At 50.5% G+C, this 27,912-nt stretch overlaps 2 protein-coding genes across 2 annotated transcripts; one reads left to right on the top strand and one right to left on the bottom strand.

The window, feature by feature from the left end:
- On the bottom strand, window positions 1-27,746 carry LOC105491053 (alkB homolog 5, RNA demethylase). Its single transcript, XM_011757166.2, has 4 exons — window positions 25,905-27,746; window positions 15,707-15,787; window positions 2,244-2,399; window positions 1-1,733 (listed from the first exon to the last, which is right to left on the bottom strand). The coding sequence occupies exons 1-4, from the start codon at window positions 26,672-26,674 to the stop codon at window positions 1,556-1,558; spliced, it is 1,185 nt and encodes a 394-aa protein (XP_011755468.1). The 5' UTR covers window positions 26,675-27,746; the 3' UTR covers window positions 1-1,555.
- Window positions 3,272-3,604, top strand: LOC105491052 (small EDRK-rich factor 2-like). Its single transcript, XM_071082453.1, has one exon. It carries the CDS (start codon window positions 3,285-3,287, stop codon window positions 3,462-3,464), a length of 180 nt encoding a protein of 59 aa, XP_070938554.1. The 5' UTR covers window positions 3,272-3,284; the 3' UTR covers window positions 3,465-3,604.
- Window positions 27,747-27,912: the final 166 nt, after the last annotated feature.

Below are 27,912 nucleotides of genomic sequence, written 5' to 3'. Positions count from 1 at the left end.
TTTCAAAATATATTAGATTTGGTTTTTATTGTAGAGCACACATATCAGGGCAAAGTGCTGCACACACAACTACAAATCATTTTTGGGAAAAAAGCTGTAAAAAAAATAAAACTGCAACTGCTTTAATTATGCAGTCCCGACTTGAGAAATCCACGCTGGCAAAGGAGTTCTGGCCCCTGAGAGGGGCTTCTTGATGGTGGCTGCCCCAGATTTCTGCAGCCTATGAGGTCTCAGGCCCAGACCTCTGTACACAAAGCCCCCAAAGTGGTGGTATCCTGGTTGCTGGGAGGGCCTCGGCTCTTGGCAAGCCCAGGTCCTGGCCTGGCTGACAAGAAGACATTCCTAATGAATCTAGATCCACAAAACCTTTCTGCCTTCCAGGATCTGAGTGGGTAGAAGCTACCAAAGACTTTACCTTTTTTTTCTGAAAGCCCCTTCACCAACTCCCATACCCTGAAGCGGAGGAAGCACCAGCCCAGTCTGCAGGCCTGAGTTCTGGCCTTGGATGCATGCTGCCGGCAGACAAGAGGGGGCAGGCGCCTTCCTAGAAGGATGACATGAGGATGAGGCCCAAGCTGGCCAATGGAGAAGGGAGGGGAAAGGAAAAAGCCAGGAGACTAAAGGGGGAAAAAAACTCAAAACAAAAGAAAACAAAAACCCTACCACACACCACAACAATTTTCCATACCCCAAATGCTAGACTTGGAAGGACACCAGTCCCTCTAGCTAGAAACAATTTCTAAAACTGACCCAACGTGGCAAGTCTAACTGTTCCAAATAATCACACGCATATGCTCAAAAGGAGCAACCAGCAAAAAAGTGTGCTCTTGATAAGAGAGGTCAGGACCACTGCACTAGCCCCTCAGCAGCCCAAGGAACTGTGGACAGAGTAGGCTAGTGGGCATGGGTGGAGGAAGCCTGGGGGGCTTAACAATAGCTTTGGGATGGCAGGGGCTGGCACTGTTTAAGCCCCTGCCCAGGCAACCTGAACAACTCTGCCGCAGGAGGAAGAAAGGGTGTTTGCATGAGCTTGCAGGGCGTGGATGGCAGGTGAGAAGTGGAGAACAGCAGCCCCCATGTAGAGCCTGTGAGGCTCCAGGAGACCTCAACCAAGTACAGACATCCAGTGGAGAAAAGGGGCGGGCAGAAGACTGAACTTTGTTTAGAACACTGCGGAGATTTACATGGAAAGCAAAATAATTTTCTTAACCAAAACATTTTGTTGCTTTTAAATAAACCCAGCCTGATACAGCCCCACTTAAAAGATGGCTGCTCTGCTCCACCACCTCTACTGGCCACTCCAGCATCAGCCTCTGTCCCCTATAGATGCCAACAACCTTTTCATCCAGGAGAAATACCAAGAATATGAGAACCCAGGTCCTGGCCAATTCTATTCTTCAGCCTTAACAGGCAACAAAACCAAGGAAAAATATATAGAATTAAAAAAAAAAAAAAAAAAAAAAACCCCAATAAACAAAAACAAAACCCTCAAAACAAAAGGAGGGGCAACTACGTAAGGATGAGCCAGAGTTCCCAGGAGGGCGGCGGGTAGACCTCAGTGCCGCCGCATCTTCACCTTTCGGGCAGGGCTGCCTGCTGCCTCGGAGCAGTCCTCTGAGGACTCGTAGGACTTGCGCCAGTAGTTCTCAGAGCTGAAGCTACCCCTCCGCCGGTGTGTGGGCAGCAGCACCGAGCGCCGGTTCTCTTCCTTGTCCATCTCCAGGATCCGTGGCCTGCAAGGAAAGGGAAGCAGGGCGTTATCTGAGAGGCTGTCAGGAGGGGCCTGGCTTTACCACTATACCTGGTCTCATCCTTGGGATGGGTCACTCCAGCTCAGTGGTCCTCAATGAAGGGTAGTCTTGGCAGAGGCCCTGGTATCAGAGGTTCTTGCCCACTAACTGCCAGTGACCACCCCAGTCTTTGGGACATTTCCCAATTGCCCTGTGGGGTCTGCCTGGCTCAGAGTCTGGTGCCCTGGGACACTGCCAGGGCTGCTGGACAGAGATCTTCCCTACCACAGCCTCAAGACTCTGCATCGTTCTGCCATCTACCTTTACTTCCCAGCTCTACCCACTTTCTCTCTCTTGGGCCTCCCAACACTCCCTTCTCCACTTACCAACCCCATTATCCCCTGAAACCACAAAGCTCTTTTGTGTCTCAGGGTTTAGCTCATACAGTATTTTCTGCCTAGAATGCTCTTCCATATCTTTCTTATCCTTCTGGAATCAACTTAAGCTTAGTACCTGTGGGCAGCATCAGGGTCTGCCTTGCGGTGGGACCGCTTGGGTTTCAGAGCAGGGTCCCTGTTGTTTCCTGACAGACGATCTGAAGCATAGCTGGGTGGTAACACGGAGCTGCTCAGGGACTTTGTTTCCAACCGGGGTGCATCTAATCTTGTCCTGCAAAGGAAACATACATGGGGTCACCAAAGGGCCTCTGGTGAAGGTGTGGGCACCATCAGACCAATTCTCTGGCCAGGCAAAGTGGGAGCCAGCAGTCTCTGCTCCGAACCTCAGTCCTTGAAGTTCAACTAGAGATCGGTCTAGCTGACTTTCAAAGACCCTCCTCAAGTCCACATTTAGGAGTAAGGAATGGGAACACTTTTGTTTGGAAACTCCCAAGGATAGGCTGTACTACCCTAGGGGAAAGATCCCAGGGCTCACTCTCAGCTGAACGAAGCAGCCTCACCTCACTCCACTTGGACCCACAGGTTCTCTGGGGCCATCTACTTCATTTGCCAGAAGACCAACGGCCCCACTGGTGGGTCCCAACACAGGAAGGATCCCTGGTCCAGGCCTGTAGAGGGGCTGGAGAGAAAGAGAGCCAGAGCTACCCTATTTTCTTACTGTACAGACAAGGATGCTGAAACTGAGTGGCAGAGCCAGGGTGGGGAACCCAGGCCCACTCCACAACCATGAGCAGTCACCTGGCGATTTCTGCTCATTTCAGGATGCAGACAACGTAGAGGCCAGAGGGCTTTTGAAGGCACAGTCCCCACCAAGCAGCAGGTATAGGTACAGGTTTCAAGGAATACACTGCCGAGTAAAGGGAAGGCACACAAATACAGATGAGGAAGAGGGGGATGGAGAAGCTGGGTAGAGATAACTTAGGGCAGTGATCCAAGTCCTTTATGAAGCCAGACCAGAAGGGAGCTGGCCTGGAAAACCTCAAAGAAGCCCTTAGGCTCTTTGTATGGTACAGAGAAGGCTGGCAAGTCAGGCAGGTGGGAGCAAAGGGCAGAAGGACCCATGTAATAGACTGGGTGGGGAGCCGCTGCCGTCGCCATGACCCGCGGTAACCAGCGTGAGCTCGCCCGCCAGAAGAATATGAAAAAGCAGAGCGACTCGGTTAAGGGAAAGTGCCAAGATGACGGGCTTTCTGCTGCCGCCTGCAAGCAGAGGGACTCGGAGATCATGCGGCAGAAGCAGAAAAAGGCAAACGAGAAGAAGGAGGAACCCAAGTAGCTTTGTGGCTTCGTGTCCAACCCTCTTGCCCTTCGCCTGTGTGCCTGGAGCCAGTCCCACCACGCTCGCGTTTCCTCCTGTAGTGCTCACAGGTCCCAGCACCGATGGCATTCCCTTTGCCCTGAGTCTGCAGCGGGTCCCTTTTGTGCTTCGTTCCCCTCAGGTAGCCTCTCTCCCCCTGGGCCACTCCCAGGGGTGAGGGGGTTACCTCTTCCCAGTGTTTTTTATTCCTGTGGGGCTCACCCCAAAGTATTAAAAGTAGCTTTGTAATTCAAAAAAAAAAAAAAAAAAAAAAGACTGGGTGGGAAGTGACAGGACACAGCTAGCAGAGACCCTGAAGGCATCTTTTCCAGGGTCTGCTAGACACAAAGTAGTAACTTAGTTCCAAAGAATTATGGGCTGCAGTCAGAGCAGGACTCTAAGGATACCAGAGGATGCTGACGAAAAGTAAGCAGAGGGAAATCCAAGAACTGCCTTGGGCTAGGCTGCTTGGCATCCTTGGTAACAACTGCATCTTGTCTTCACAGTTCCCCCCATTCCCCATGGCTGCCTCCCCACATTCTATTGGCTGGCCTGATGGGAAGGATCAGAAAGGCAGTAAGTCATGCATCCTGCAAGTCACAGGGGAAAGTTTAAAGCCAAAGTGAGACTTCAAGCCTGACAGGCAAGAGTTACTCTGAACCTGGGCAGGAAATCTCTCCTAAAGGCAGCAGGGGCATCTCCTTCCTTCCAGCTGGGAACCAACATTCTGATGCCTCAGGCCCAAACTGGTGTGTAGGCAGGTAAGACAGGCATCCCCATCCCTTTGCTTTGGCCTTGTAGAGGGGGAAGCCAGAAGGGCCCAGCTGCAGTGAGTGGCTCTCCAGTCTCAGGCTCCTCTGGACTGCTCCAGACTCACAGATGCAGAACCTAGCATCAACAGGAGAAAATCTAGTCTTGGCACTGCCACTCAGAATCCAGGCTAGTCACCACCCTTCCTGGGGCCTCAGTTTCCCCATCTGAGCAAAGGACAGAAATGTGACTGGCTCTAAGGCTTCTTTGTGCTGAGGGTCTAAGGAATGGAAGGCAAGTTGGCAAGTTGCCTCCTTCAAGGCTGGAATTCTCTGGGTAGAGGTGGTACTGAGCAACTACCAGAGATGATGTGAAATAGAATAAAATCATTCTTTAAAAAAAAAAAAAAAAAAAGTCATGTTTTGCTCTGTGGCCCAGTCTGGAGGGCAGTGGTATGAACACAACTCACTGCACCCTTGAACTCCTAGGCTCAAGAGATCCTCCTGCCCAAGCCTCCCAAGGAGCTAGTACTACAGGCCTGGGCCACCATGCCCGGCTAATGCTTTTTTTTTTTTTTGGAGAGACAAGGTACCACCATTTTGCCTAGGCTGGTCTCTAACTCTTTTTTTTTTTTTTTTTTTTGAGACGGAGTCTTGCTCTGTCCCCTCAGGCTGGAGTGCAGTGGGGCAATCTCGGCTCACTGCAAGCTCCACTTCCTGGGTTCACGCCATTCTCCTGCCTCAGCCTCCTGAGTAGCTGGGATTACAGGCATGCGCCCCCACGTCCAGCTAATTTTTTTTTTTTTCTTTTTTTTTGAGGCCGAGTCTCGCTCTGTCACCCAGGCTGGAGTGCAGTGGCGCTATCTCCTCTCACTGCAAGCTCCGCCGCTTCCCAGTTTCACGCCATTCTCCTGCCTCAGCCTCCCTAGAAGCTGGGACTACAGGCGCCCGCCACCACGCCCGGCTAATTTTTCTGTATTTTTAGTAGAGACAGGGTTTCACCGTGTTTGCCAGGATGGTCTCGATCTCCTGACCTCGTGATCCGCCTGCCTCAGCCTCCCAAAGTGCTGGGATTACAGGCTTGAGCCACAGCGCCCGGCCTAATTTTGTATTTTTAGTAAAGATGGGGTTTCTCCATGTTGGTCAGGCTGGTCTCAAACTCCCAACCTCAGGTGATCTGCCCGTCTTGGCTTCCCAAAGTGCTGGAATTATAGGCGTGAGCCCCCGCTCCTGGCCCAATGACCTTTGGTGGCACTTCTTTACCAGGTGTCGTGCCACCAAGTTGAGAGGTCCAGGTGGCAGAGATCAGACTAAACGTTAGCCATTATGCTTGACTTAAAGAACTCTAAGGGCCTCACTGAAGAAAGTCCCTCCTCTGGTATCCATAAAGCTAAGACCCTATAGGTGCCAGGGAGCCCATGGTTCAGCAAAGGAAGGTCCCTGAGTGCTCCAAAAGCCCCAGTGAAGCCCTGGTGGGGGCACTCTGGAGTTGTTTCTTCGGGGGAATGATGGATGGTAAGAGAAAAGCAGAACCACCAAAATGAGAGCTCTTGACACATCCCCTGGGACTGTCACATCTCATAACAGTTGGAGAAGCTCCTGCCCTCCCCACACTTCCAAAAATCCACTAAGCTGCAGGATGCCAGGCTAGAGCTTGACTCCAAGCCCAGTGCCCACCAGTAGCTTAACTTCAGAACATGCCCAGTTAAAAGACCCTATAGGTTGCCCAGTTAAAAGGCAACCAATTCCCATGGTGCAAGCCAGATCTTCAGGGTTTAGCAGAGAGAGCCACGAATTTGGATTCAGGAGGCCTAGTTCTTTTTTTTTTTTTTTTTTTTTGAGACAGAGTCTCGCTGTGTCACCCAGGCTGGAGTGCAGTGGCTGGATCTCAGCTCACTGCAAGCTCCGCCTCCCGGGTTTTACGCCATTCTCCTGCCTCAGCCTCCGAGTAGATGGGACTACAGGCGCCCGCCACCACGCCCGGCTAGTTTTTTGTATTTTTAGTAGAGACGGGGTTTCACCATGTTAGCCAGGATGGTCTCGATCTCCTGACCTCGTGATCCACCCACCTCGGCCTCCCAAAGTGCTGGGATTACAGGTTTGAGCCACCGCGCCCGGCCAGGAGGCCTAGTTCTAGCAGTAAGGTCTGGACCCAGGCATCTTCAGGTAACAACAGGAATGAAGACCTGCCTTACAGATCAGAGTAGGTATTCAAAGGTCAGAGCAAGGTACCTTGGGCATGCGAGATGGGGGTTGACCATGATACCCAAAGTGGTCACCTACAGTGTCAGGACAAAGCAGGGACAAGGGAGGTCACAACAAAGGATGGCTGTAGCACTAATGTGTGAACCTAAGGGGAGGGAGGGAGTTGATCTTATCCTAAGTCCTCCAGAAAAGCTGCTGGGGTGAATTATTCTCCCTGCAGGGATAGGAAAGCAAAGCTAAATCCCAGAGCAAATCACTAGCTTGAGTCACAAAGTCCACCTACTACTCTGTAATGACCTCTAAAGCACAGGTGGGGCCAGGCACAGTGGCTCACACTTGTAATCCCAGCACTTTGGGAGGCCAAGGTAGAAGGATTACTTACAGCCAGGAGTTTCAGACCAACCTGGGCAACAAAGAAAGACCTTGTCCCTACTTAATTTTTTTTTTTTTTTTTTTTTTAACAGTCTTGCTCTGTCTCCAGGCTAGACTGCAGTGGCACGATCTTGGCTCACTGCACCTCCGCCTCCCGGGTTCAGGCAATTCTCCTGCCTCAGACTCCTGAGTAGCTGGGACTACAGGCGCGTGCCACCATGCCCAGCTAATTTTTATATTTTTAGTAGAGACAGGGTTTCACCATGTTGGCCTGGATGGTTTTGATCTCTTGACCTCGTGATCTGCCTGCCTCAGCCTCCCAAAGTGCTTGGGATTACAGGCATGAGCCACCGCACCTGGTCCTAATTTTTTTTCTTTTTCTTTTTTTTTAGTAGAGACGGGGTTTCACCGTGTTCGCCAAGATGGTCTCGATCTCCTGACCTCGTGATCCGCCCGTCTTGGCCTCCCAAAGTGCTGGGATTACAGGCTTGAGCCACCACGCCCGGCCATATATATATATTTTTTTTTTAATTAAAAAATAAAGTGCTGGTGGGCCCTCCTCAGTGCAAGAGAGCACTGTGCAGGTGGCAGGGCCACCATTTCTGGGAAGATGGTAAACCAGCCTGCACTCAGGCCACAATGACCCTGGAGCAAGGGCAGTCCCCAGCCAGCTACCAACTACTCTCTAACTTCTGGCTCCACCTTTACCAGGCATCCTTGTGCTAAAAGCCTGGCTTTCCAACAAAGCGAGGCAGAGGCCTGTCCAAGCACCCTCTTGGGTATTTAGTGACCTGGTTCCCTAGAGCTAAGGTCTAAGCTCCAGCACCTTTGAGAATCAAACTCCCACAAAGCTCAGGCCTGTACCTCGCTGGCTTTCCTGCAATAGTACCCACTCCCCTCATAGGACTCTCCCTACCCATCTTCCAGCCTCCTGCCAACAACAGATTTTTTTTGTTTTTGAGATGGAGTCTCGCTCTGTCACCCAGGTTGGAGTGCTGTGGCGCGATCTTGGCTCACTGCAACCTCTGCCTCCTGGGTTCATGCCATTCTCCTGCCTCAGCCTCCCAAGTAGCTGGGACTACAGGCACCCGCCACCACGCCCAGCTGATTTTTTCTGTATTTTTAGTAGAGACAGGGTTTCATCGTGTTAGTCAGGATGGTCTCGATCTCCTGACCTCATGATCTGCCTGCTTTGGCCTTCCCAAAGTGCTGGGATTACAGGCTTGAGCCACCGCGTTCAGCCAATTACTTTCTTTGAAACAAGGTCGGCCGGGCGTGGTGGCTCAAGCCTGTAATCCCAGCACTTTGGGAGGCCGAGACGGGTGGATCACGAGGTCAGGAGATAGAGACCATCCTGGCTAACACCGTGAAACCCCGTCTCTACTAAAAATACAAAAAACTAGCCGGGCGAGGTGGCGGGCGCCTGTAGTCCCAGCTACTCCGGAGGCTGAGGCAGGAGAATGGCGTAAACCCGGGAGGCGGAGCTTGCAGTGAGCTGAGATCCGGCCACTGCACTCCAGCCCGGGCTACAGAGCAAGACTCCGTCTCAAAAAAAAAAAAAAAAGAAACAAGGTCTTACCCTGTCATCCAGCCTGGAGTGCAGGGGTGGGATTACAGCTCACTGCAGCCTTGACTTCCTGGGCTGAAGCAATCCTCCTGCCTCAGGCTCACGAGTAGCTATCTACCTATCTATCTATCTATCTATCTATCCATCTATCTATCTACCTACCTACCTACCTACCTACCTGAGATGGAATCTCACTCTGTAGCCCAAGCTGGAGAGCAGTGGTGCAATCTATCTATCTATCTGAGATGGAATCAGTCTATCTAATCTAATCTAATCTAATCTAATCTAATCTAATCTAATCTAATCTATCTAATTAATCTATCCATCTATCTATCTAAGATGGAGTCTCACTCTGTAGCCCAAGCTGGAGTGCAGTGGCACAATCTTGGCTCACTGCAACCTCTGCCTCCCGGGGTCAAGTGATTCTCGTGCCTCGGCCTCCCAAGTAGCTGGGACTACAGGCGCGTGCTACCACGTCCGGCTAATTTTTTTGTATTTTAGTAGAGATGGGGTTTCACCATGTTTCCCAGGGTGGTCTCAAATTCCCGAGCTCAGGCGATCCGTCCACCTTGGCCTCCCAAAGTGCTGGGATTACAAGTGCAAGTCACCACACCCAGCCAGGAGGAGTTTAGAAGACCACCTAGCATTCACAAGTTTAACCACAACTGCCCAATTTACAGGTGCTCCGGTAAGATTGCATGTGGAGAGGAGTGGCAGAGCCAGGGCAGAAGCCCAAGTCTGTCACTTCCCTGGTGATCCCATTGTACCCATATTCCTTGGGCAGGCCACAGACACATCAGAACAATCAGGCTGCCAAAAGGGCAGGGTGTATACATGTGGACACAGACTTACTGAACTAGGGAACAAATGTGAGCTAAGTCTAACCACAGGAGACACAAATCATGGAGAAAGGAGCAACATCAAGCCCTGGTCAGAGAAACCAAGAGCTAGGCACCCCTCATCCCACTCCTAAGGAATGAAGTCCAGAGTGAGACCTCCATTTCCTTCCACTGTTCATCCATCCACTCAGCCTCACCTTCAGATTGTTCTGTTCTCAGGGAGGGTCTCCTCCTGACTCCTCGAACTCTGTGGATCTAATGATCAAGTAAGGTACTGAGCTCAGCTTCCTACAATCTCTCACATGCCTCCATGGCTCCCCAGCACCCTCAACATCTCTCTACACAGCGTGAAGTTTTTTCTGTCTTAGGCCAGTGTATCAAGTCCTCCACTCCTTATCTATTCTATGCTCCAGAACAGAGTTCCTGGACTCCACGCCTCTGTAAAGAGCATCTCTTCTGACTGAACCATCTTTGCCCCTGAGCCTCCTTCTATGCTGGCTAAGGCCCAAGCATCCTTGACTACCTTCAGGTGGCACTTCTCTGGAAAGTCTTCTTTGACCAGTTCCTGGTGAGATGCTAAATGTCTGCCTTTTCCCAAAGGACAAAAGAGAACAGGAACCCATACAAACCCCATTCCAGGTACTAGCACAGAGCCTAGCGCACATCAGCTTAGGTTACCACTTGGCAAAGGGATCTCCAGCTGCTTTTCCCAGCTTCAGATCACTCTGAGCTGAGTTCCACTTGACCAAAAGCAAATAAATGGGCTATATATACTGCTTTGTGCCACTTTATCTGGTTACCTGGAGAGTACCAATCTCAAGAATACAAGTCTCACAGTGCAATCCTGAGGGCCTCCTAGAAACCAAGGGATTGGGTGCCCTAGTCACCAACTAAAGGCCCCGAAGACCCATAAGCCATCTCTTGAGAATCAAATGTTGACCTAAGGAAGGCCTCCTTCCCTCTTTCATTCCTCATCTACGTAAGTCCCCTATATTTCCCTGCCTCCTAGCCTTTGAGCTTACCATTTCTGCCTGGCTAGCAATTTCTAGCTCAGGGGCCAGATCTACCAAGCTCGCCTTTACCTTCCCTCCCGCTAAGCTGGATGTAATTTTTTTTTTTTTTTTTTTTGAGACAGAGTCTTGCTCTGTCTCCCAGGCTGGAGTGCAATGGTGCGATCTCGGCTCACTGCAACCTCCGCCTCCCGGGTTCAAGTGGTTGTCCTGCCTCAGCTTCCTGAGTATCTGGGATCACAGACACCTACGACTATGCCCAACTAATTCTTGTATTTTTAGTATTTTCATCATGTTAGTCAGGCTGGTCTTGAACTCTTGACCTCAGGTGATCCACCTGCCTCGCCCTCCCAAAGTGCTGGGATTACCGGTGTGAGTCACCACGCCCGACCTGGGTTTTTGGGTTTTTGCAGGGCCTGCAGAGAATACCCTGTGCTTTTACACCTTTTACACCTCTGCTTTGTGTTGGAATGGCATGCAAAGTGCAAACTTATTACATGTGAAGCACCAAGGGGGCACTAAATTTCCTGCGGTGCCCACCTCAAGTGCCTTGTACATAGTAGATACTTGATGTTTCCCTCAAGTCAGAAATCCTTGCTCAAAGGTCATTCCAACTAGCAAGATGACCTGAGACAGCTCACTTCCTATCTGAGCCCCTTTCCAAACAGAGTTCACACCTTCTAGTTTCAGGGTTAGTATGTGGATGCTTGGCACAGGGTAGCTAGCAAGGCCTACCAGGAGCAGAAGCACAGAGCGCACTAGCGTAGGAGTACTAGGGAATCATGGAAAAAACGGGAAGACTCCCCTCACAAATGAATTATTATATCCAAGAAGTTTGTCAGCCTCTTGGTTATCTAACTAGTAATTTAGAACTTTAACCACACCTCCAGTGAGGTTAGGTCCAGCTTCCCCTTCCAGGGTTACCAACAATTACAGAGAAAAGACTTGCAAGTTGGGGCAGCTTGCCCTCGGTCGGCTGGGAGACAGCAACATTCAGGAAGTTTGGGGGTGCTGAGGCACCTCAAAGAGCCGACTAGCCTGTAGCTGCTGCCTCACCCCACTCTCTGTAGAGTGCCCCCTACATACTCGTAACACTCTCCCCAATCAACACAATTCTCTACTTGCACAGTAGAGGCAAGAAAGCCCTTCTGTATCTGAGCTCCAGTTTCCTAACTCAAAGCATCCATCCCAATGACACACTGGGGAAAAGGGCGGGACTTGGGGTACTCCACTGTGCAAACCACCAAGGAACCACAAGACCCAGGTTCCAGGTCTCATTCAGCCATTTACTGGCTAAGTTGTGAGATCAAACATTATAACACCAAGGGACAGTCTGAGGATTCCACTCTGGGGAGGCTCTTAAAGGGTCACTTCCAGCCTTCCCCTGAGAAACAAGGGCACATGTGCACGAAGACTTGGCACCACCCATGTTCACAGAAGCTGCATTCTGTCCAACCAGAAAGCACTTGGCAGCCGCCCACCCGTTTCCTTCCATGAGGCCCTTAAAAAGACCTTTCCAGCTCTGACTGACCTGAGCTGGTGACAGAGTTCCCAGGGTCTCCCCCAGCAGCCTGTGCAATCTTTATCTGAACTTATGAGAAGGCAGGACAGGCTCTAACTCCTCTACCATAATCAGGGCCAGGCTCAGTGCCCAGATTCTACCCACTGTAACACAACCTCACCAGAAGACATCAAACCAGCCAGGTATCTTCCAAGACCACATCCTACTTATCTCTGGGCAATGCCTGGGCCAAGATGCTCCCCCTTTTTAACCTGTCACAACCCGTCCTTTCCCAAGACAAGCCCATGTAGCTACTCTAGACCTGCTCCTCACTGGCCTGAATTGTTCTCCACACTAGTTGATGCCTCTTCTGGGTTGCACTTCATGCTAGGCCCCAGATGAACAGGGATATCCTTAGTCCTACAGAATACAGACTTGAAAATTCACAATGGCAAGCGTATGAGCTATGACAGTCCAAACAGGGGTGTGTGTATGTGTCTGCATGTGTGCTGAAAGGGCTTTAGGTGATGCTAAAATGCTAAAGGGCTTTTTATATGATGCTTTCTGCATGTCAAAATGGTCAATCTGAGCGATGAAGAATGACTAGGTTATTTGAAGAGCTGGTTATCATGTAGGTTATCTGGGGAGTTGGGATATGAATTAGAAGATGAACATGTTAGATGAGAAGGCATTCCCAATGGAGGCCACACTACTACAAGAGTCCACGACACAAGTCCATGAACCATAACAGGAGCTGCAGATACTTTAGAGTTCCCCACAGTTGTGCACTTCCCCAGCTCAGCTGCCCGGGGAAGCTGGGACATCCTCCCACTCTTCTCCAGTCCCCTTACACCAAAGCTCTGTGCTTCTGCCCTCCAGCCCAGTCTGTGAATGGTTCCTGGGCCCTCTCAAGTCAGAAGGTAGAAGAGTCTCAGTCACGCAACAACAGCCATTCCCAAGGTCAAGCCACTGCCAGGGGCCCAGCTGGCTAAAAAGCTTCCCAGGGAGCTGATTAACAATGCAGACTCTTAGCTGTGCTGAGGAGCATCTGACTCAGCTGGACTGGGCGGCCAGGTATGGGAGTCACCCTTCAAGAAAAAAGTAGCAGTTAGAAGACTGACACTCCAGCTACGGCCACCTGCATATCTAGTTAAGATTTCCCCAAAATAAGCTACTATGAGAAGATGAGAGGAACACTTGGGAAGTTACTGCTCTGGTTCTATATAACATTAGAAGTTCCTCTCTAGGTTCCTGGCCTGGGCAGGCCACCCATCCCTGGCTGCAGCTGGAGGTACCAGGTACAGCCTGAGAAGAAATGACTGTGGAGGAGAGGCTGAAAGAGTGCTACACTCTGGACTCCATTATTTCTGAGTTCTGGCCTGTGCCGGAAATCAAGAAAAATAAAGTAGAAGGCAGATAAAAACCCTTCCCTTCCTCTGGCAAATTCTGGGAATAGTCTTAGGCTAGAAAAGAAAGGCTGCCAACTACCAAGTCGACCCAAGTTTCTGGAGCTCCCATATGTGTTCAGTGCTCTGCCTGTACCATAGGACTGTCGAACAGGTATGGATCATACCCATCTACTATAGTTAAAACAGACTAAAAGTTTTGACTTGACAAAGTGGCAAAGCCACACCAAAGAAACTTCACCACTACATTACTCTGGAGTTAAGGGCCCAAAGGACCAGGAGGCCAAAGTTATTGTTTACTGACTAAAGTTAATGAGCCAGAAAAAATTACCAATGACCAAAGCTGGAACAATCTGGGCATAAAATAAATTCCCAGAAGTCCGTACTTATATAAAATTATACTTATATAAATAAATGATTGAATAAATGAGGAAGAGCAGACCAATCCCCCTGCAGAAGAATTCTAAATAACTCACCTGGATGCTTCCCCTCAAGGAGATGGTGCTAACTCCCACACTCTAACTGTGGGCATGCATGGTGGCCTCCTTCCTAAGGGTACAGTATGGATAAGGAAAAACAGTAATTTTACAGTGGAAAACCTGACAAACAGTGCGTCAGCCAGGTGATCAATATCAATAGTGATAAGTTACATTGATAGTATGTATTCTTGGTATGTAGTAAAAATGGCATGCATTTTACCATAAAAACATTAGACAAATCCCAATTGAGAGACGTTCTATACAATATCTAACCAGTCGATATCTTCAAGAATAAGGCAGGCCGGGCGCGGTGGCTCACATCTGTAATCCCAGCACTTTGGGAGGCCAAGGCAGGCGAACCACTTGAAGTTAGAAGTTAGAGACCAGCCTGGCCAACGTCTGCATGAAAAAATTTAAAAAGTAAGCTGGGTGTTGTGGCACACGCCTATAGTTCCAGCTACTCAGAAGGCTGAGGCACAAAATCACTTGAACCTGGGAGGCAGAGGTTGCAGTGAGCCGAGATGGCGCCACTGCATTCCAATCTAGGCGATAGAGTGAGACCCTGTCTCAAACAAACAAACAAACAAAAAAAGGAATAAGGCAAAGTCTGAGAAACTGTTATAGCCAAGAGGAGTCTAAGAGGATATGTCGACTAAATGTAATGTAGGATGATCTTGGGACAGAAAAAGGACATTAGGAAAAATGTAAGGAAATCGAAATAAAGTAGGGACTTTAGTTAATATACCAATAAAAAATTAAATAGGGAAAATGGGATGCAGAGTACATGGGAACTCTGTACTATCACAATTGTCTATAAATCTAAAACTATTCTAAAAAATAAAGTTTAATAAAAAGGAGGAAGAAAGAAGAAAGACAGCAAGTGATATGTGTCAAGCCTTGTTTTGCTCTGCTCACTGACTTCTATGACTCTGGGCAATCACCTATCCTCTCTGGAACTCTTTTCAAAAGGCAGGCTTGAACCAGGTATGGTGGCACATGCCTGTTGTCCCAGCTATTCAGGAGGCTGAAGCAGGAAGGTAACTTGAGTCCAGGACTTTGAGGATGCAGTGAGCTACAAAGGCCAATGGCACCACTGCATTCCAGCCTGAGCAAGAGTAAGACTTTTTCTTTAAAAAAAAAAAAAAAAAAAAAGCCGGGCGCGGTGGCTCAAGCCTGTAATCCCAGCACTTTGGGAGGCCGAGACGGGCGGATCACGAGGTCAGGAGATCGAGACCATCCTGGCTAACACGGTGAAACCCCGTCTCTACTAAAAAATACAAAAAACTAGCCGGGCGAGGTGGCGGGCGCCTGTAGTCCCAGCTACTCGGGAGGCTGAGGCAGGAGAATGGCGTGAACCCGGGAGGCGGAGCTTGCAGTGAGCTGAGATCCGGCCACTGCACTCCAGCCTGGGTGACAGAGCGAGACTCCGTCTCAAAAAAAAAAAAAAAGCAGGGTGGGCGGTGGGGCAGGCTTGTCTTGATCCAATGTCTGTAGGGCTAATGGCTTCTTCCACTCACTCCGTCTAAGAAATAAATGCTGGTGAAGCCAGGTTTGCTGATGTTAATTAGCACATCCAATTCCCTCCCCAGAGAAGAGCCATAAGCCATGATTCTGCTGAATACTATATCCTAACCTCCCACCCTTGTCTCCTCTCTTCACTCCCTGTTCTTCCCAGCAGTGAAAACCCAGGCATTTTTAAAGCAGGCTGCTAAAGGCACAGTCTAAAAATAATCACCAAGAATACGTGTGACAAATAAGGACCAAGGAGGTGAGGAATAGAGGCTAAGGGGTGGAATGAAGTTTGGAAGAATGTTGCCCAAATCTTGTCTCAAGATCATACCCACAAATATTGGGAGTATATGCTTTTGTTCAGTCCTAAACTCCCTAAATAGTCAGAGAACTTAATTTTCTGATAAAAAGACAAAACAACTTTATCCTCACAGGATTCAAATAAAAAGTAAGACAACTTAATAGTTCTGCTCTCTAGTCTGCCACGCCACTGATACGTAGGAGCTGAGTTCTAAGTGGACCCAGAGCTACATCTCCAGAGAGGCCTGCAGGTAAGGCAGAAGGTCAGACATCAAGGCACTTACTTCCTGAGGATGATGACTGCTCGGCGCTCCTTGATGTCCTGAGGCCGTATGCAGTGAGTGATTTCATCAGCAGCATATCCACTGAAAAGAAACAGAGAACATGTGACCATGAAGAGTAGACAGACAACCGAAGTTCCTGGGGGATATAAAAGGACAGGAATATGGCCTAGGTCTTATGGCTGCTCTCTACTCATTACTTGAGTTTCAAGGATCTACATGTAAGGGAGTATCATATTAAGCTCCAGGATGCTTTTGCCAAGAGACTGTAATACTCAAGGAAAAACCTGGTATAAGGCAAAGGAGACCCCTTGGCCACTTAAGGCAGAGGCCCGAAGCAAGTCTCTCCCTGAACATGCCAGGAGCCCTTTTTAAAAAGCGTACTCCAGAGAGTACACTGCATCTTCTCCTCATTCTCCCTCCCTTTAGCAGGTAGAGAAAGCCAAAGCAGCCACTGATAGCACTGACTCACCAGGGAGAGCTAGCACTGCCTCATTCCAAAACAGAGTGTCTACTTTAAGTCTCCTTTTGGGGGGATCCAAAATTTTGAAGACAGCTGTGTCTGAGTATTTTAAGAATTTCCGGCTGGGCATGGTGGCTCACGCCTGTAACCCTAGCACTCTGGGAGGCTGAGGTGGGCAGATCACCTGAAGTCAGGAGTTCAAGACTAGCCTGGCCAACATGGTGAAACCCCGTCTCTATTAAAAATACAAAAATTAGCCAGGAGTGGTGGCAGGCGCCTGTAATCCCAGCTACTCAGGAGGCTGAGGCAGGAGAAACGCCTGAACCCAGGAGGCAGAGGTTGCAGTGAGCCGAGATCACACCACTGCACCTGAGCAACAGAGCGAGACTCCGTCTGGTATCTGTTTATTTTCAACAAGTTATATGACTTTTAAAACTGCTCAGAGACCAACTAATGTGGGTATGACTGTCCTCTTCTCAGCTAGCTCATTCCAATTTGAAACTCTGGAAGCAAGCTCCGAGCCTCCAAAGCCCCTTACATGCTATCACTGGAAGCATGGCAGCCACAAGACACTCCCACTCCAAGTTACTCTACTGAGCTTCAGCAGTTCTACACACCCAGAAACTCACTCAGCCACAGGCCTAGTAGGACAAGTATGGCTTAGTTTCCCTACCTGCCCCTGTACCACAAACCCTTCTCTCATGGATACTGATCAGCTCCCTTCTCAAAGGCTAGTTACATAGACACAAACTTAACTATTAAAAACACTGCAGGCCTGGAAAGGACCCCTCAAGATGGCGAGGCTGGCCAAACCTCAGATCTAATAACTGAATGCAAGAGCCAGTAAGAGATACAAAGTCAGACTGCTTCAGGCTCAGCCTTAAGGAGGCACCTCTGATTTGGAAATCTGATTTGAGCTCATGCTGGGGATAGAACAAACCTTTATTTTACTTAATTTTTTTTTTTTTTTTGAGACAGAGTCTCACTCTGTCACCCAGGCTGGAGTACAGTGGCACAATCTCGGCTCACTGCAACCTCTGCCTACCGGGTTCAAGCGATTCTCCTGCCTCAGCCTCCTGAGTAGCTGGGACTACAGATGCGCGCCACCACGTGTGTCTAATGTTTGTTATTTTCAGTAGAGATGGGGTTGCACTATGTTAGTCAGGCTGGTCTTGAACTCCTGACCTCGTGATCCATCTGCCTCGGCCTCCCAAAGTACTGGGATTACAGGTGTGAGCCACCATGCCTGGCCCAAACCTTTATTTTATAGATTCCACACCTTCTCCCTCAAGATGCTCCTAGACAAGAATTTTCAAAATTTTCTCCATGAACACCAGTCCCATAAGAGACAGTGGACAGGCCGGGCACTGTGGCTCACGCCTGTAATCCCAGCACCTTGGGAAGCCAAGGTGGGTGTGTTGTCTGAGGTTAGGAGTTCGTAACCTGACCAGTCTGGCCAACATGGTGAAACCCCGTCTCTACAAAAATTAGCCAGGCATGATGGCAGGTGCCTGTAATACCAGCTACTGTGGAGGCTGAGGCAGGAGAATGGCTGAACCCAGGAGGTAGAGGTTGCAGTGAGCCGAGATAGTGCCACTGCACTCCAGCCTGTGTGACAGAGTGAGACTCTGTCTCACACACACACACACACAAAAGACAGTGGACAAATGTCTATAGTGAAATCAATTGCAAAATACTGATGAGAGTTTCAAAAAGCATTACTTAAAGCACATGAGAATCACTACAGCAAAAGAACCCACTGAATTTGTTCAAGCACTGACCAAAGAAACTTCTCTCAAATACCTATTAATACCCATCAGCCCACAATGAGAAGAATCACACAGGAGTTAGGGAGTTGAAGAGACCTGGGTTCAAATGTGAGCTTGTCTCCTACTAGCTTTGTGACCTTGTGTTAAATCACATGCTGAACCTAAAAACCTGTACAGTTTCTTCATCTGTAATAAGGAGAACAGTAGGTTCTTGGGTATTCATCTTGTTATGCTTTATAATTTAGCTGTTCTTTTGCTGCTACTAAGATTACAAGATTTTAAAAATGGGGACAGGGCCTTCTCCCTTCGAGGCAGAACAGCAGCATTATATGACTACATGATTGACACTCCTGGAAAGGGGTGGTGAGAGGCCTACCTGCAGGGCTGTTGTGAGAATTAAGTCAGATAATGCAGGGTGCCTGACACCCTACAATCTTTACTGAGCACTCTGACAAAAGTCAGAGGGCCCTGGACTATCCTGGGGCAAGCCAGAGCCCTGGATTCAGGGTCTGCCAAAGAGACACGGTCCGGGCTTCCCCTGCAGGGATCTGCCAGTAGTGGGGGCCTCCTGGGCCCCATTTCCAGAGCTAGGAACTCTAGTTCTCATCCCATGCTTTTATCATTCCACACTGGAGGAATGGGGGTCTAGACTGCAAGACCGTCCCATATATACACACAGGACTTTCCCAAAGAGCTGTCAAAGGTCCCAAAGGCACTTTTTTTTTTTTTTTAAAGACAGAGTCTCACTCTGTTGCCCAGGCTGGAGTGCAGTGGCACAATCTCGGCTCGCTGTAACCTCCACCTCCCAGGTTCAAGCGATTCTCCTGCCTCAGCCCCCCAAGTAACTGGGACTACAGGTGTGTACACCACACCCAGCTAATTTTTGTATGTTTAGTGAAGATGGTTTCCCCATGTTGGCCAGGCTGGTCTCGAACTCCTGACCGCACGTGATCCACCCACCTCAGCCTCCCAAAGTGCTGGGATTACAGGCGTGAGCCCCTGTGCTCGGCCCCAAAGGCACATTTCTAAGTCCTGAATCTGTGGCGCTGGCTATAGGCAACCTTCCCTGCCACTGACAAGTGTTATCAATCTGTTTGACTTGGCTATACACATAACCAAGGGCTCTGACTTCCCATCTCCAACAAGGAACCACTTTTCTTAATGCAGTTCTGGAGCAAATCCAGATGTTTGTCAAAGCTTGATTGCCCACATGCTCCCTGACCCCATCCCCCAAGGGGCTCTAGAACAAACAATAAGCCATGTCAGGTTCCTGCCATGGAGCCCAGGCCTCGGAAGAACTAGTGTGGAGGTAGGGCTGCACAGGCCCACAAAAATGACTTTGGCACTGACACAACCTGGAAGGCTCATTAGTACTGGTCTTCTAGAACTTTCTAGCAGCTATGACACAGTCCACTGACCCTTCTTCAGAGTATCCGGCTGCTCTGGCAACATGAGCTTCAAGTCCCGATTAAGGGAAGCTCTCCTGGCCAATCTCACAAAGTGTCGAGCAGAGACCACAGGGCATTATTTACTATTAAGGAACCTACTTGCTACAGGAGAAATTCAAAGTCTCAGTCTGCCAGCTTGCAACTTAATATGCCCTGGGTCCAGCCCTACTGCTGGCATGAAAAGTTCAGGACCTCTTGCTCTTTTGTTTTCACAGGGAAAGGAGAGGAGGAAATACCTTATGCTGTCCGACTTGCATGCTCCCTGCCTGGGCTGAGCCCCCCAGCCCTAGCAGCATTGACTAGTATGTTGCAAATGTCACCCACTAGTCCTATACCTCAGAGTGACTCTCAAAGGAGCTGATATGTCTATGTCCTCTTCTGGGAGCCCTTCCCTGACTCCCCAGACTGGGTTCCCCCTACACTGCTCAACCACACCCTCTCATGCCTCTCTGCTACTTCATCTGCCTTGTGGAAATTGTGTCTTCCCTTCAAGACAAAGCTCTTCAAAGGCCTTACTCATCCCTGCACAATGACACTAAATGAAATGTGTGTTGAGCTGAACTATTCTACCACTTAGAACTGTTTCTGCCTCTGCAAAACAAAGATCACAGCAAGCCCCTCCTCAGAAGATTAGGCGCAACTTAAATGAGGTGTCTGAAAAATTTTTTTTTTTTTTTTTTTTTTGAGACGGAGTCTCGCTCCGTCGCCCAGGCTGGAGTGCAGCTGCGCGATCTCGGCTCACTGCAAGCTCCGCCTCCCAGATTCACGCCATTCTCCTGCCTCAGCCTCCCGAGTAGCTGGGACTACAGGCGCCCGCCACCAGGCCTGGTTAATTTTTTCTTTTTTTAGTAGACGGGGTTTCACCATGTTAGCCAGGATGGTCTCGAGCTCCTGACCTTGTGATCCACCCACCTCGGCCTCCCAAAGTGCTGGGATTACAGGCATGAGCCACCGCACCCGGCCGTCTTTTTTTTTTTTTTTGAGACGGAGTCTCACTCTGTTGCCTAGGCTGGAATGCAGTGGTGCGATCTCGGCTCACTGCAACCTCCACCTCCTGGGTTCAAGCAATTCTCTGCCTCAGCCTCCCGAGTAGCTGGGATTACAGGTGCCTGCCACCACACTCAGCTAATTTTTGTATTTTTAATAGAGACAGAGTCTCACCATCTTGGCTATTCTTGTCTTGAACTCCTGACCTCAGGTTATCCACCCGCCTTGGCCTCCCAAAGTGCTGGGATTACAGGCGTGAGGCACAGCGTCCAGCCCTGAAAAACTCTTTGAAGGGACTATGTACATCTCTCCTCTAGGGGACAGTCTTGGAAACTGAGTTGTTATGACACATTTCCAAGATGGCCACCATTTCCCATCTACTCCATGGCCTGCCTAGGCCAGGATGAACCAGAGATGGGGGGACTGGCCAAGATCCCAGCCTGGTGACTGTCTCTCTCCGGCTATGTCTGCCTGCCTTACTGACAGGCCCGCAGGCCAAGAAGGTCAGGCTTTGGGCGGGGACAGCAGACTAGCCACCTGGAACCAGGGGCAGGATTGTGAGATCAGGCTCAATTATTTACCAGACCTATGCCTCCAAGACGACACATGGTCTAACTTTATGAGAAATCCTGGGGCTTTCTGAATCCAGAGGGAAGGTCAACCTGCCGAGTCCCAATTCTGTATACACCAAGATACAGACAGTGTACTAAACACAGAAGGTAGCCCATCTCCTGAGACACTTTTAGCTAAATTTCAAGCATTCAGTAGATGACAAAGATTCAATCTTCTGTAACAACTCTATGGCATCATTAGACCGGTTTTGCTGATGAGGAAAACTGAGGCCCCAAAAAGATTAATTTGCCCGAAGTCAAACAGTTAAAATGGTGGTGCTGTAACTCTAACCAAGTTTGCCATCAAACTTTCTGGATTCTGTTGTAGAGGCGGTAGGGAAAAAAAGCCCATCTGCGTTTCCTGGTAACAAGCCTGTCCTGGGGGCCTTGCTGGCCTCACTGAAAGGCACATGCACACCCACTAGCCCTATGGAAACCCTCACCAAAGGGCACATGCACACCCACTAGCCCCATTTGCAAAGATGAGCTTATATCCCCCAGAGAACTAGCAGTGTATTAGTGAAGGCTATCCACCTACTACTGGCCAGCCAGCTGTGAAGTTTTTTTTTTTTGAGACGGAGTCTTGCTCTGTCACCCAGGATGCCAGGCTGGGAGTTCAGTGGCATGATCTCAGCTCACTGCAAGCTCCGCCTCTTGGGTTCATGCCATTCTGCCACCTCGACCTCCCAAGCAGCTGGGACTACAGGCATCTGCCACCACAGCCGGCTCATTTTGTTTTTGTATTTTTAGTAGAGACACGGTGAAACCGTGTTAGCCAGGATGGTCTCGTTCTGACCTCGTGATCCACCCGCCTTGGCCTCCCAAAGTGCTGGGATTACAGGTGTGAGCCACCGTGCCTGGCCTTGAAATTTTTTTTTTTTTTTTTTTTTTTGAGACGGAGTCTCACTCTACCAGAGTGGATTGCTCAATCTCGGCTCACTACAACCTCCGCCTCCCAGGTTCAAGTGATTCTCCTGCCTCAGCCTCCTGAGTAGCTGGGATTACAGGCACACAGCACACTACCACGCCCGGCTAACTTTTGTATTATTAGTAGAGATGGGGTTTCACCATGTTGGTGAGGTTGGTCTCAAACTCCTGACCTCGTAATCCATCTACCTTGGCCTCCCAAAGCGCTGGGACTACAGGCATGAGCCACCGAGCCCAGCCAGCTCTGAAATTTTTATGGCCTATTTATTCTCTGCTTGCTCTGAACTTCATGATTAACACCATGGTTCACTGCTAGCTTCCTTTCTTTTACCGTCCTCTGACTTCTTGTCAGGCCTTGGCAGCAGCAAGGGCAGCCAACCCCCCTGGCCCAGAGCTCCTCCTGACGGTGCACAGCTCTGACTTCATCCTGTGGTTCCTCCCCCTCCAGTGGAATCAGAAGAGTCCACACAAGAGATGTGGCCCAGGACCTATCTGCCCTACTTTCCCAACTATTTTAAGCCAGAAAGCTAAATTTTGCTTTCACCAGCTGAACAAAATCAGACTTATTCCAGAACTGACAGGGGTGCCCACTCTACCCAATACCAACTGTTAACTGGAAGAGTCACAGGCTGAGCTCACCAGTGCATGCCCTGTGCCTGGGTGATACACAATCATTTTCAGACGGCTGGCCTAGGCCTGGGTCTCTGGGCATGTGGCCACCCCACCACAGACCATGCAGCAGTGATTAAAGATAGCAGCAAGTAAGCAATTAGCCTTGAGGTAATTATTCTAATTAGTCCAATCGGAGTCTGTTTTAATCTGCCCCATGCAGCCAACAGGGAATAGGAGAATGAATGACAGATGAAGTGATATGAAGATAAAAAATATTTCCCTAAAGAACAGCATTAAGAGGGTATACACCCAGGCCTAACATGGGAAGGTTACAAACGACAACTGATAACTAGGTTTGGAAAGGAGTCTGAAGCACTTCCAGAAGATTCTGTGACGCCTTGCTCTAAATGCCCAGGTTTAGACACTGCTGAGTCAATGTGACGCACCAACATCCATGCTGATCACTATTAAACATAAAATTGTATTCCTGCCATGCGGTCTTGGACGGGTACAGACACCATTGCCGCCACCACCAACTGAAGTCTGACTAAGATGTCTACTACTAGAATCCCTCCCCATCTGCACCACACCACTGTTTTCACCAGCCCCTCCCCTCCAATCTGCAGCTTTACTGCTCATCACCTCTGCGCTAGGATCTGTAGCAGGAAACGAGAGAAAGCACCACTTCTTACCAGCTTATATGCAGGATTTGATGAGGGGCAGGTGTTCACTCACCTGCATACCAGGTAAGCTAAGGAAGCAGGTGCAGGAAGATTTAATTAGTGGAAGGGTCCAGACTCTAGAGCAGTGATTCTCAACTATGGATTCTGCACTTCCCCTGCCTTGGCATTTGGCAGTGTCTGGATACTTTCTGGTTGTCATAAAAAACACTATTGGCACCTAGGAGATAGAAGCCAGGAATGCTGCTAAACAGTCTACAATGCACGAACAGCCCCACACAATGAAGCATTATTGAGCCCTGAATAACAATAGCACTGTTGAGAAGCCCTGATCTAGAGTTCACCAGAGCATCCTCAACCACAGTCTCTACTAATGAACTCCATCTGCCTCCCATCAACATCCACCCCCTCTTACCTATGGCTACTCCTATTACCGCAGTCAAAGACACCGCTGTTGTGTACTTTCTCCATCTTTCTCTGCTTGGCTCATTCCTAGTCACTTTTCACATTCCAGTTCACTTCCTCCCCTAAACTTCCAACACTCTAAAGTGGGAAAGATGTCCCCCTTTAGTGTGCTTCTGCAGTTACCTTCCTGGGCTATAACTTATCCTCCTGTCTGAGGCCTCCATGGGGCTTGAACTCCATGATGGGAAACTGCCATGTTCTGGGTTCCACCAGATCCCTAGTTCCTTCCCCAATGAGAGAGCAGGGGATCACTGAGTGGTTGTATATGAAAGCAAGCACCGAGTTAAGTACCTACCCCGTGCCAGGCCCTATCTTAGACAACAAATCACCACATTTAATTCTAATAGGCTTCGGAAGTTGGCATCATCCCCACTTACAGATGGGAAAGCCAGCTCAGAGAACGCCTACAAGATCCCAAAGCAAATAAGAGAAAAGCTGGATTCAAAGCCTGGGGCAGCACTTTTCAGGACATCGCTGAGCCTCCCACACTAACTCCACAGCCAAGTCTGAATCCAGAAGGGGTTGACAGGGACTGGGAAAGCTTTAGGACTTTACTATTCTGAGGAAAAGATGAAGAGAATTTTCCTGATGATGCAATCCCGTTGCTGATCACTAACAGACCTGCATACTAAGAACTCGAAACTTCTGTTCTTAAATGCAGGGTGTGCGTGTGTTAAGGAGAGGAGTAGTCCCAAAACCAAAAAAATGCCTTGTGATCCCCTCATTAGGCACCAGACCACTACTAGACCTCCTGACAACCACCCTGAGGTCCAATGACTACGCAGAAAATTAGTATCCCACTAAGAGACCAAATGGTCCTTGTGTGAGGTAATTTCAGCACTGAGAACCCTTCAACAGGGTCAGACCCCAACCTGCCTTACACAGTGAGCACGCTGGAAGGGTGTGTCCTGGAAATCCCATGTTAAAGCATTCTGCCAAGACATCCATCTAGGAGCGCCATGAAGATTTGAGAAGCCCAGAAGGCCATGATAAGAAGGTATCTGACAAGTAAGCTGTCCTCTAGGTTTCAGATGCCTAAGGAGTCACAGTATCGCTTCTGCTACTACTGACTTCCCAGATTCCCATCAGGAGATCTTGGACATCACAAGGCTCTGCTGCCATCCCCAACATGGAAGGAGCCTCAGCTGTTCGACTCAAATGAGACAGATGACCTCCCCTCATGATATGAAGAGGGCACCAGGGACACTGCTTCTCCTTATGACTCTGGCCCTTCTGACTCACTTCAGAACCTGGGCTGCTCACGACAAAAGCCCACTGTGTCCTCATCTTGTATTTGGTGGTGGTCAACCAAGCTGCTCTGAGAACAGCTGCAGTCTAGACCTAAGAGGTTTTGGGGATTACTGAATTACATTACTAGGTTTACCTTTTTCAGGACTCGAAGGAGGTAGCTTCCAAAAAAATTTTCACTTCACGTTAACAGCAAAGGTGTTCCCACTGGCAATCTCCTCTGGAGGCCAGGGCACTGAGCTAATTCTCAGCAGGATCTGGGAACCGAATATAGGCCAAAAGCCTAAGTTCTACCGCTCACGCAACTATAAGGCCAAACAGTCAAAAGACCAGCTGTATTCTATTGTATTCAGTCCCGACTACGTTCTTACAAAGAACTGATGGGCTCTTCTGCAGCCAGGAGGGAAGAATTTTAAGAGTGTGCTGCTCTCTATTCCTGGCCCAATCACTAATCTGTTCAACTCCAGGGAAGTCACTCCCCCTCCTGGGAATGGAGAATGTGCTTCAATTAAATAATCTCTGGGGCCTTTGCCTGTGACTACTTTCTCGGTTAAGGAATCCAAAAATGGCAGAACAAGAACGACTTTTAGATAGTAAATTAAAAAAAAAAAATTTAAGTATAGATTTGTAAACGGAAGGCCAGAATGAAAAACTGAAAAATTACAAAGGGATTCATGCTAAGAAATGGGTGGTGGGGAAAAAAAAATCAAAGCGAACAGCCTTCTGAAAAGATGGCTTTTGATGAATTCTCAGTCAAGTCAGTGATCCCGTCAAACCTGCCTTCGGGGACAGGATTTCCACATCGGTTCCCTGTTTTCTTGCTATAGGTATCTTAAACACAGAACCCTTCTCTCGCTCCCTGCAACCTACAAACAGAAGAATTGGTCAGAACTGTAAAAAACGCGGACTCCTACGGGCTGCTGCTTTCTGGGCCAGGGTGGGTAGCTAAGGCAGCAGGCGCAGGGCCGCCCCCTCTACCCGGGTGAGTTACCTGAGCACAGTCACGCTTCCCCTGCGCACCGGCAGGGAAAGCACTGGTTCCGACACCCGAATAGGCTTGAACTGGAACTTGCAGCCGAAGCACAGCGCAGAGTCGCTAAAGAAGGACACGGACACGATGGGGCGCTCGAAGATGTGGATGGGGTCCACGTGAGACACGATGCAGCCGCCGGGCTGGTAGTCGTTGATGACGGCGCTGTTGACGAAGCCCTCGGGGATGACGCGGTGTTCCACCAGCTTTTGGATCACCAGCTGGTGCACCCACTCGGGGATCTCGTCCACGTCGCCCGGCGGGTAGAGGCGCTCCTGGCCGGGCCCGCGCTTCTGCAGCTGGGCGCCGTAAGTGTAGCCTTCGCCGAAGAAGTACTTGTTGCGCAGTGGGGCCCGGTCCACCGTGTGCTCGTTGTACAGGCCCTTCTCAGCGCGGGACACCACCTCGTCAATGCGGGCCTCGATCTTGGCGCACTCGTCCTGGCTGAACAGGCGCATCTGGCGGATGCCGCTCTTCACCTTGCGCGCCTCCTCCTCCTTCTGCAGCTGCTGCTCCTCGTAGTCGCTGCGCTCGGGGTCCGAGTCCTCCTGATACTTGCGCTTGGCCCCGGACACCGGGTAAGGTTCGGCGGCAGCGGCGGCTGCGGCTGCAGCAGCCACGGCGGCGGCGGCGGCCGCGGCGGCCTCCCGGCTGCCCGCCTTATAGTTGTCCCGGGACGTCATGGACTTGAGCTTCTCACGCAGGTCCGTGTAGCCGCTGGCGGCCGCCATGGCCCCCGCGACGCTGCTCTAGGGTCCTCCGGGGCGGGCGGGGCAGCCGGGCATGGCTCTAAGGGGACGCGCCCCGGGGCCCCCGGAAGGAGGGGGGTCCTTAGCGCCGAACCCCCATGCGTGAGTGGGGGACCCGGCGGGAGGCGTCGAGGGTCCGGGCGTGGGGTAAGGCCTCAGGAGCGAAGGGTCATGCAACGGTGGCGACAACGGGGCTTCTTCCTCCTCCACCTTCTCCACGTCCCAGGGGGCAGGGGCGTCGGCAGCGCCTCATGCCGCGGAGGGCTGCTGCGGAGACGCGGCCCGACTCCCGACCAGACCCTCGGACGCCCGACCCGGCCCGCACTTTAAAGCTCTCCTCACGACGTCACAGGCCGCCAGCCCGACGTCCGCCAGCGCCGCTCCTTAGCGGGCTCCTCACCGCGCACGCGCAGTGCCGCCGGCCACCGCGGCTCCGCGCGCTACGGGCATGCGCGTGCGTGCAGGCCGGGTGGCAGAGGCGCCGGCGCAAGCGCAGACAGGGACCGCTCGCCGTCCGCCGCCCCTCCCCCACTCGCTGAGGGGCTTCGAGGGAGCGCTCTCAAATAGCAACCTGTCTTCACGCCGCGCCGCCTCCAGGACCGAAGGGCTCCCTCTACAGGGGTGCGCTCACAATGCCAAGAGTGTCGCCATGCCGCGTCACGGCATCGTCCGAATGCCCGCAGACGCCTCAACCCCAGCGCGCAATCACCGGGGAACCGCCACAACCTAGGCCGCTCCGTTACCTCCCCCTTTAGCGCTTCCACTCCTTTAATTGGGCCGTGGGCCACGCGCCGGGCAGGCCCTGGCTGGAGTTTCCGGAAGTCGGTTGGTAATCATGCGTGTCAATCAGGCAGTCTCCTTGGTTACTGCGTCCGTCACTTAATTAGCGGCTGGGCGAGCAGCGAGGACCCCTAAAGGAGAAATGGTTGGCTAAATAAGTGCCTGAATGGAGACTCCGCCTGAGGAAAGCCTTTAGGACTCCTAAGGAAACTTCTGAAACCCGCGAAAACTTCTCAAACTGCGGGACCGAGAGCACCCAACCCCACCTCTGAACCCAGATAGGAACGTCCGGCACAAGCCAGACGCGCGTTGTCGGGGTACAAGCCAGCCTGCCGCCGCTGCCGCCGCCGCTCGGAGCGGACGTTTCACGAGTCACGTCCCGGTGAAGGCGGGCGCGGGGGCGCGCTGGGGTTGGCGTCGAGCCTCGTTGGTGCTGGAGA

The sequence above is a fragment of the Macaca nemestrina genome, chromosome 17, assembly GCF_043159975.1.
Source record: "Macaca nemestrina isolate mMacNem1 chromosome 17, mMacNem.hap1, whole genome shotgun sequence".
Classification (NCBI taxonomy): domain Eukaryota; kingdom Metazoa; phylum Chordata; class Mammalia; order Primates; family Cercopithecidae; genus Macaca; species Macaca nemestrina.
The sequence above is the reverse complement of the archived record's forward strand: the minus strand, read 5'-3'. Positions and strand labels throughout refer to the sequence as shown.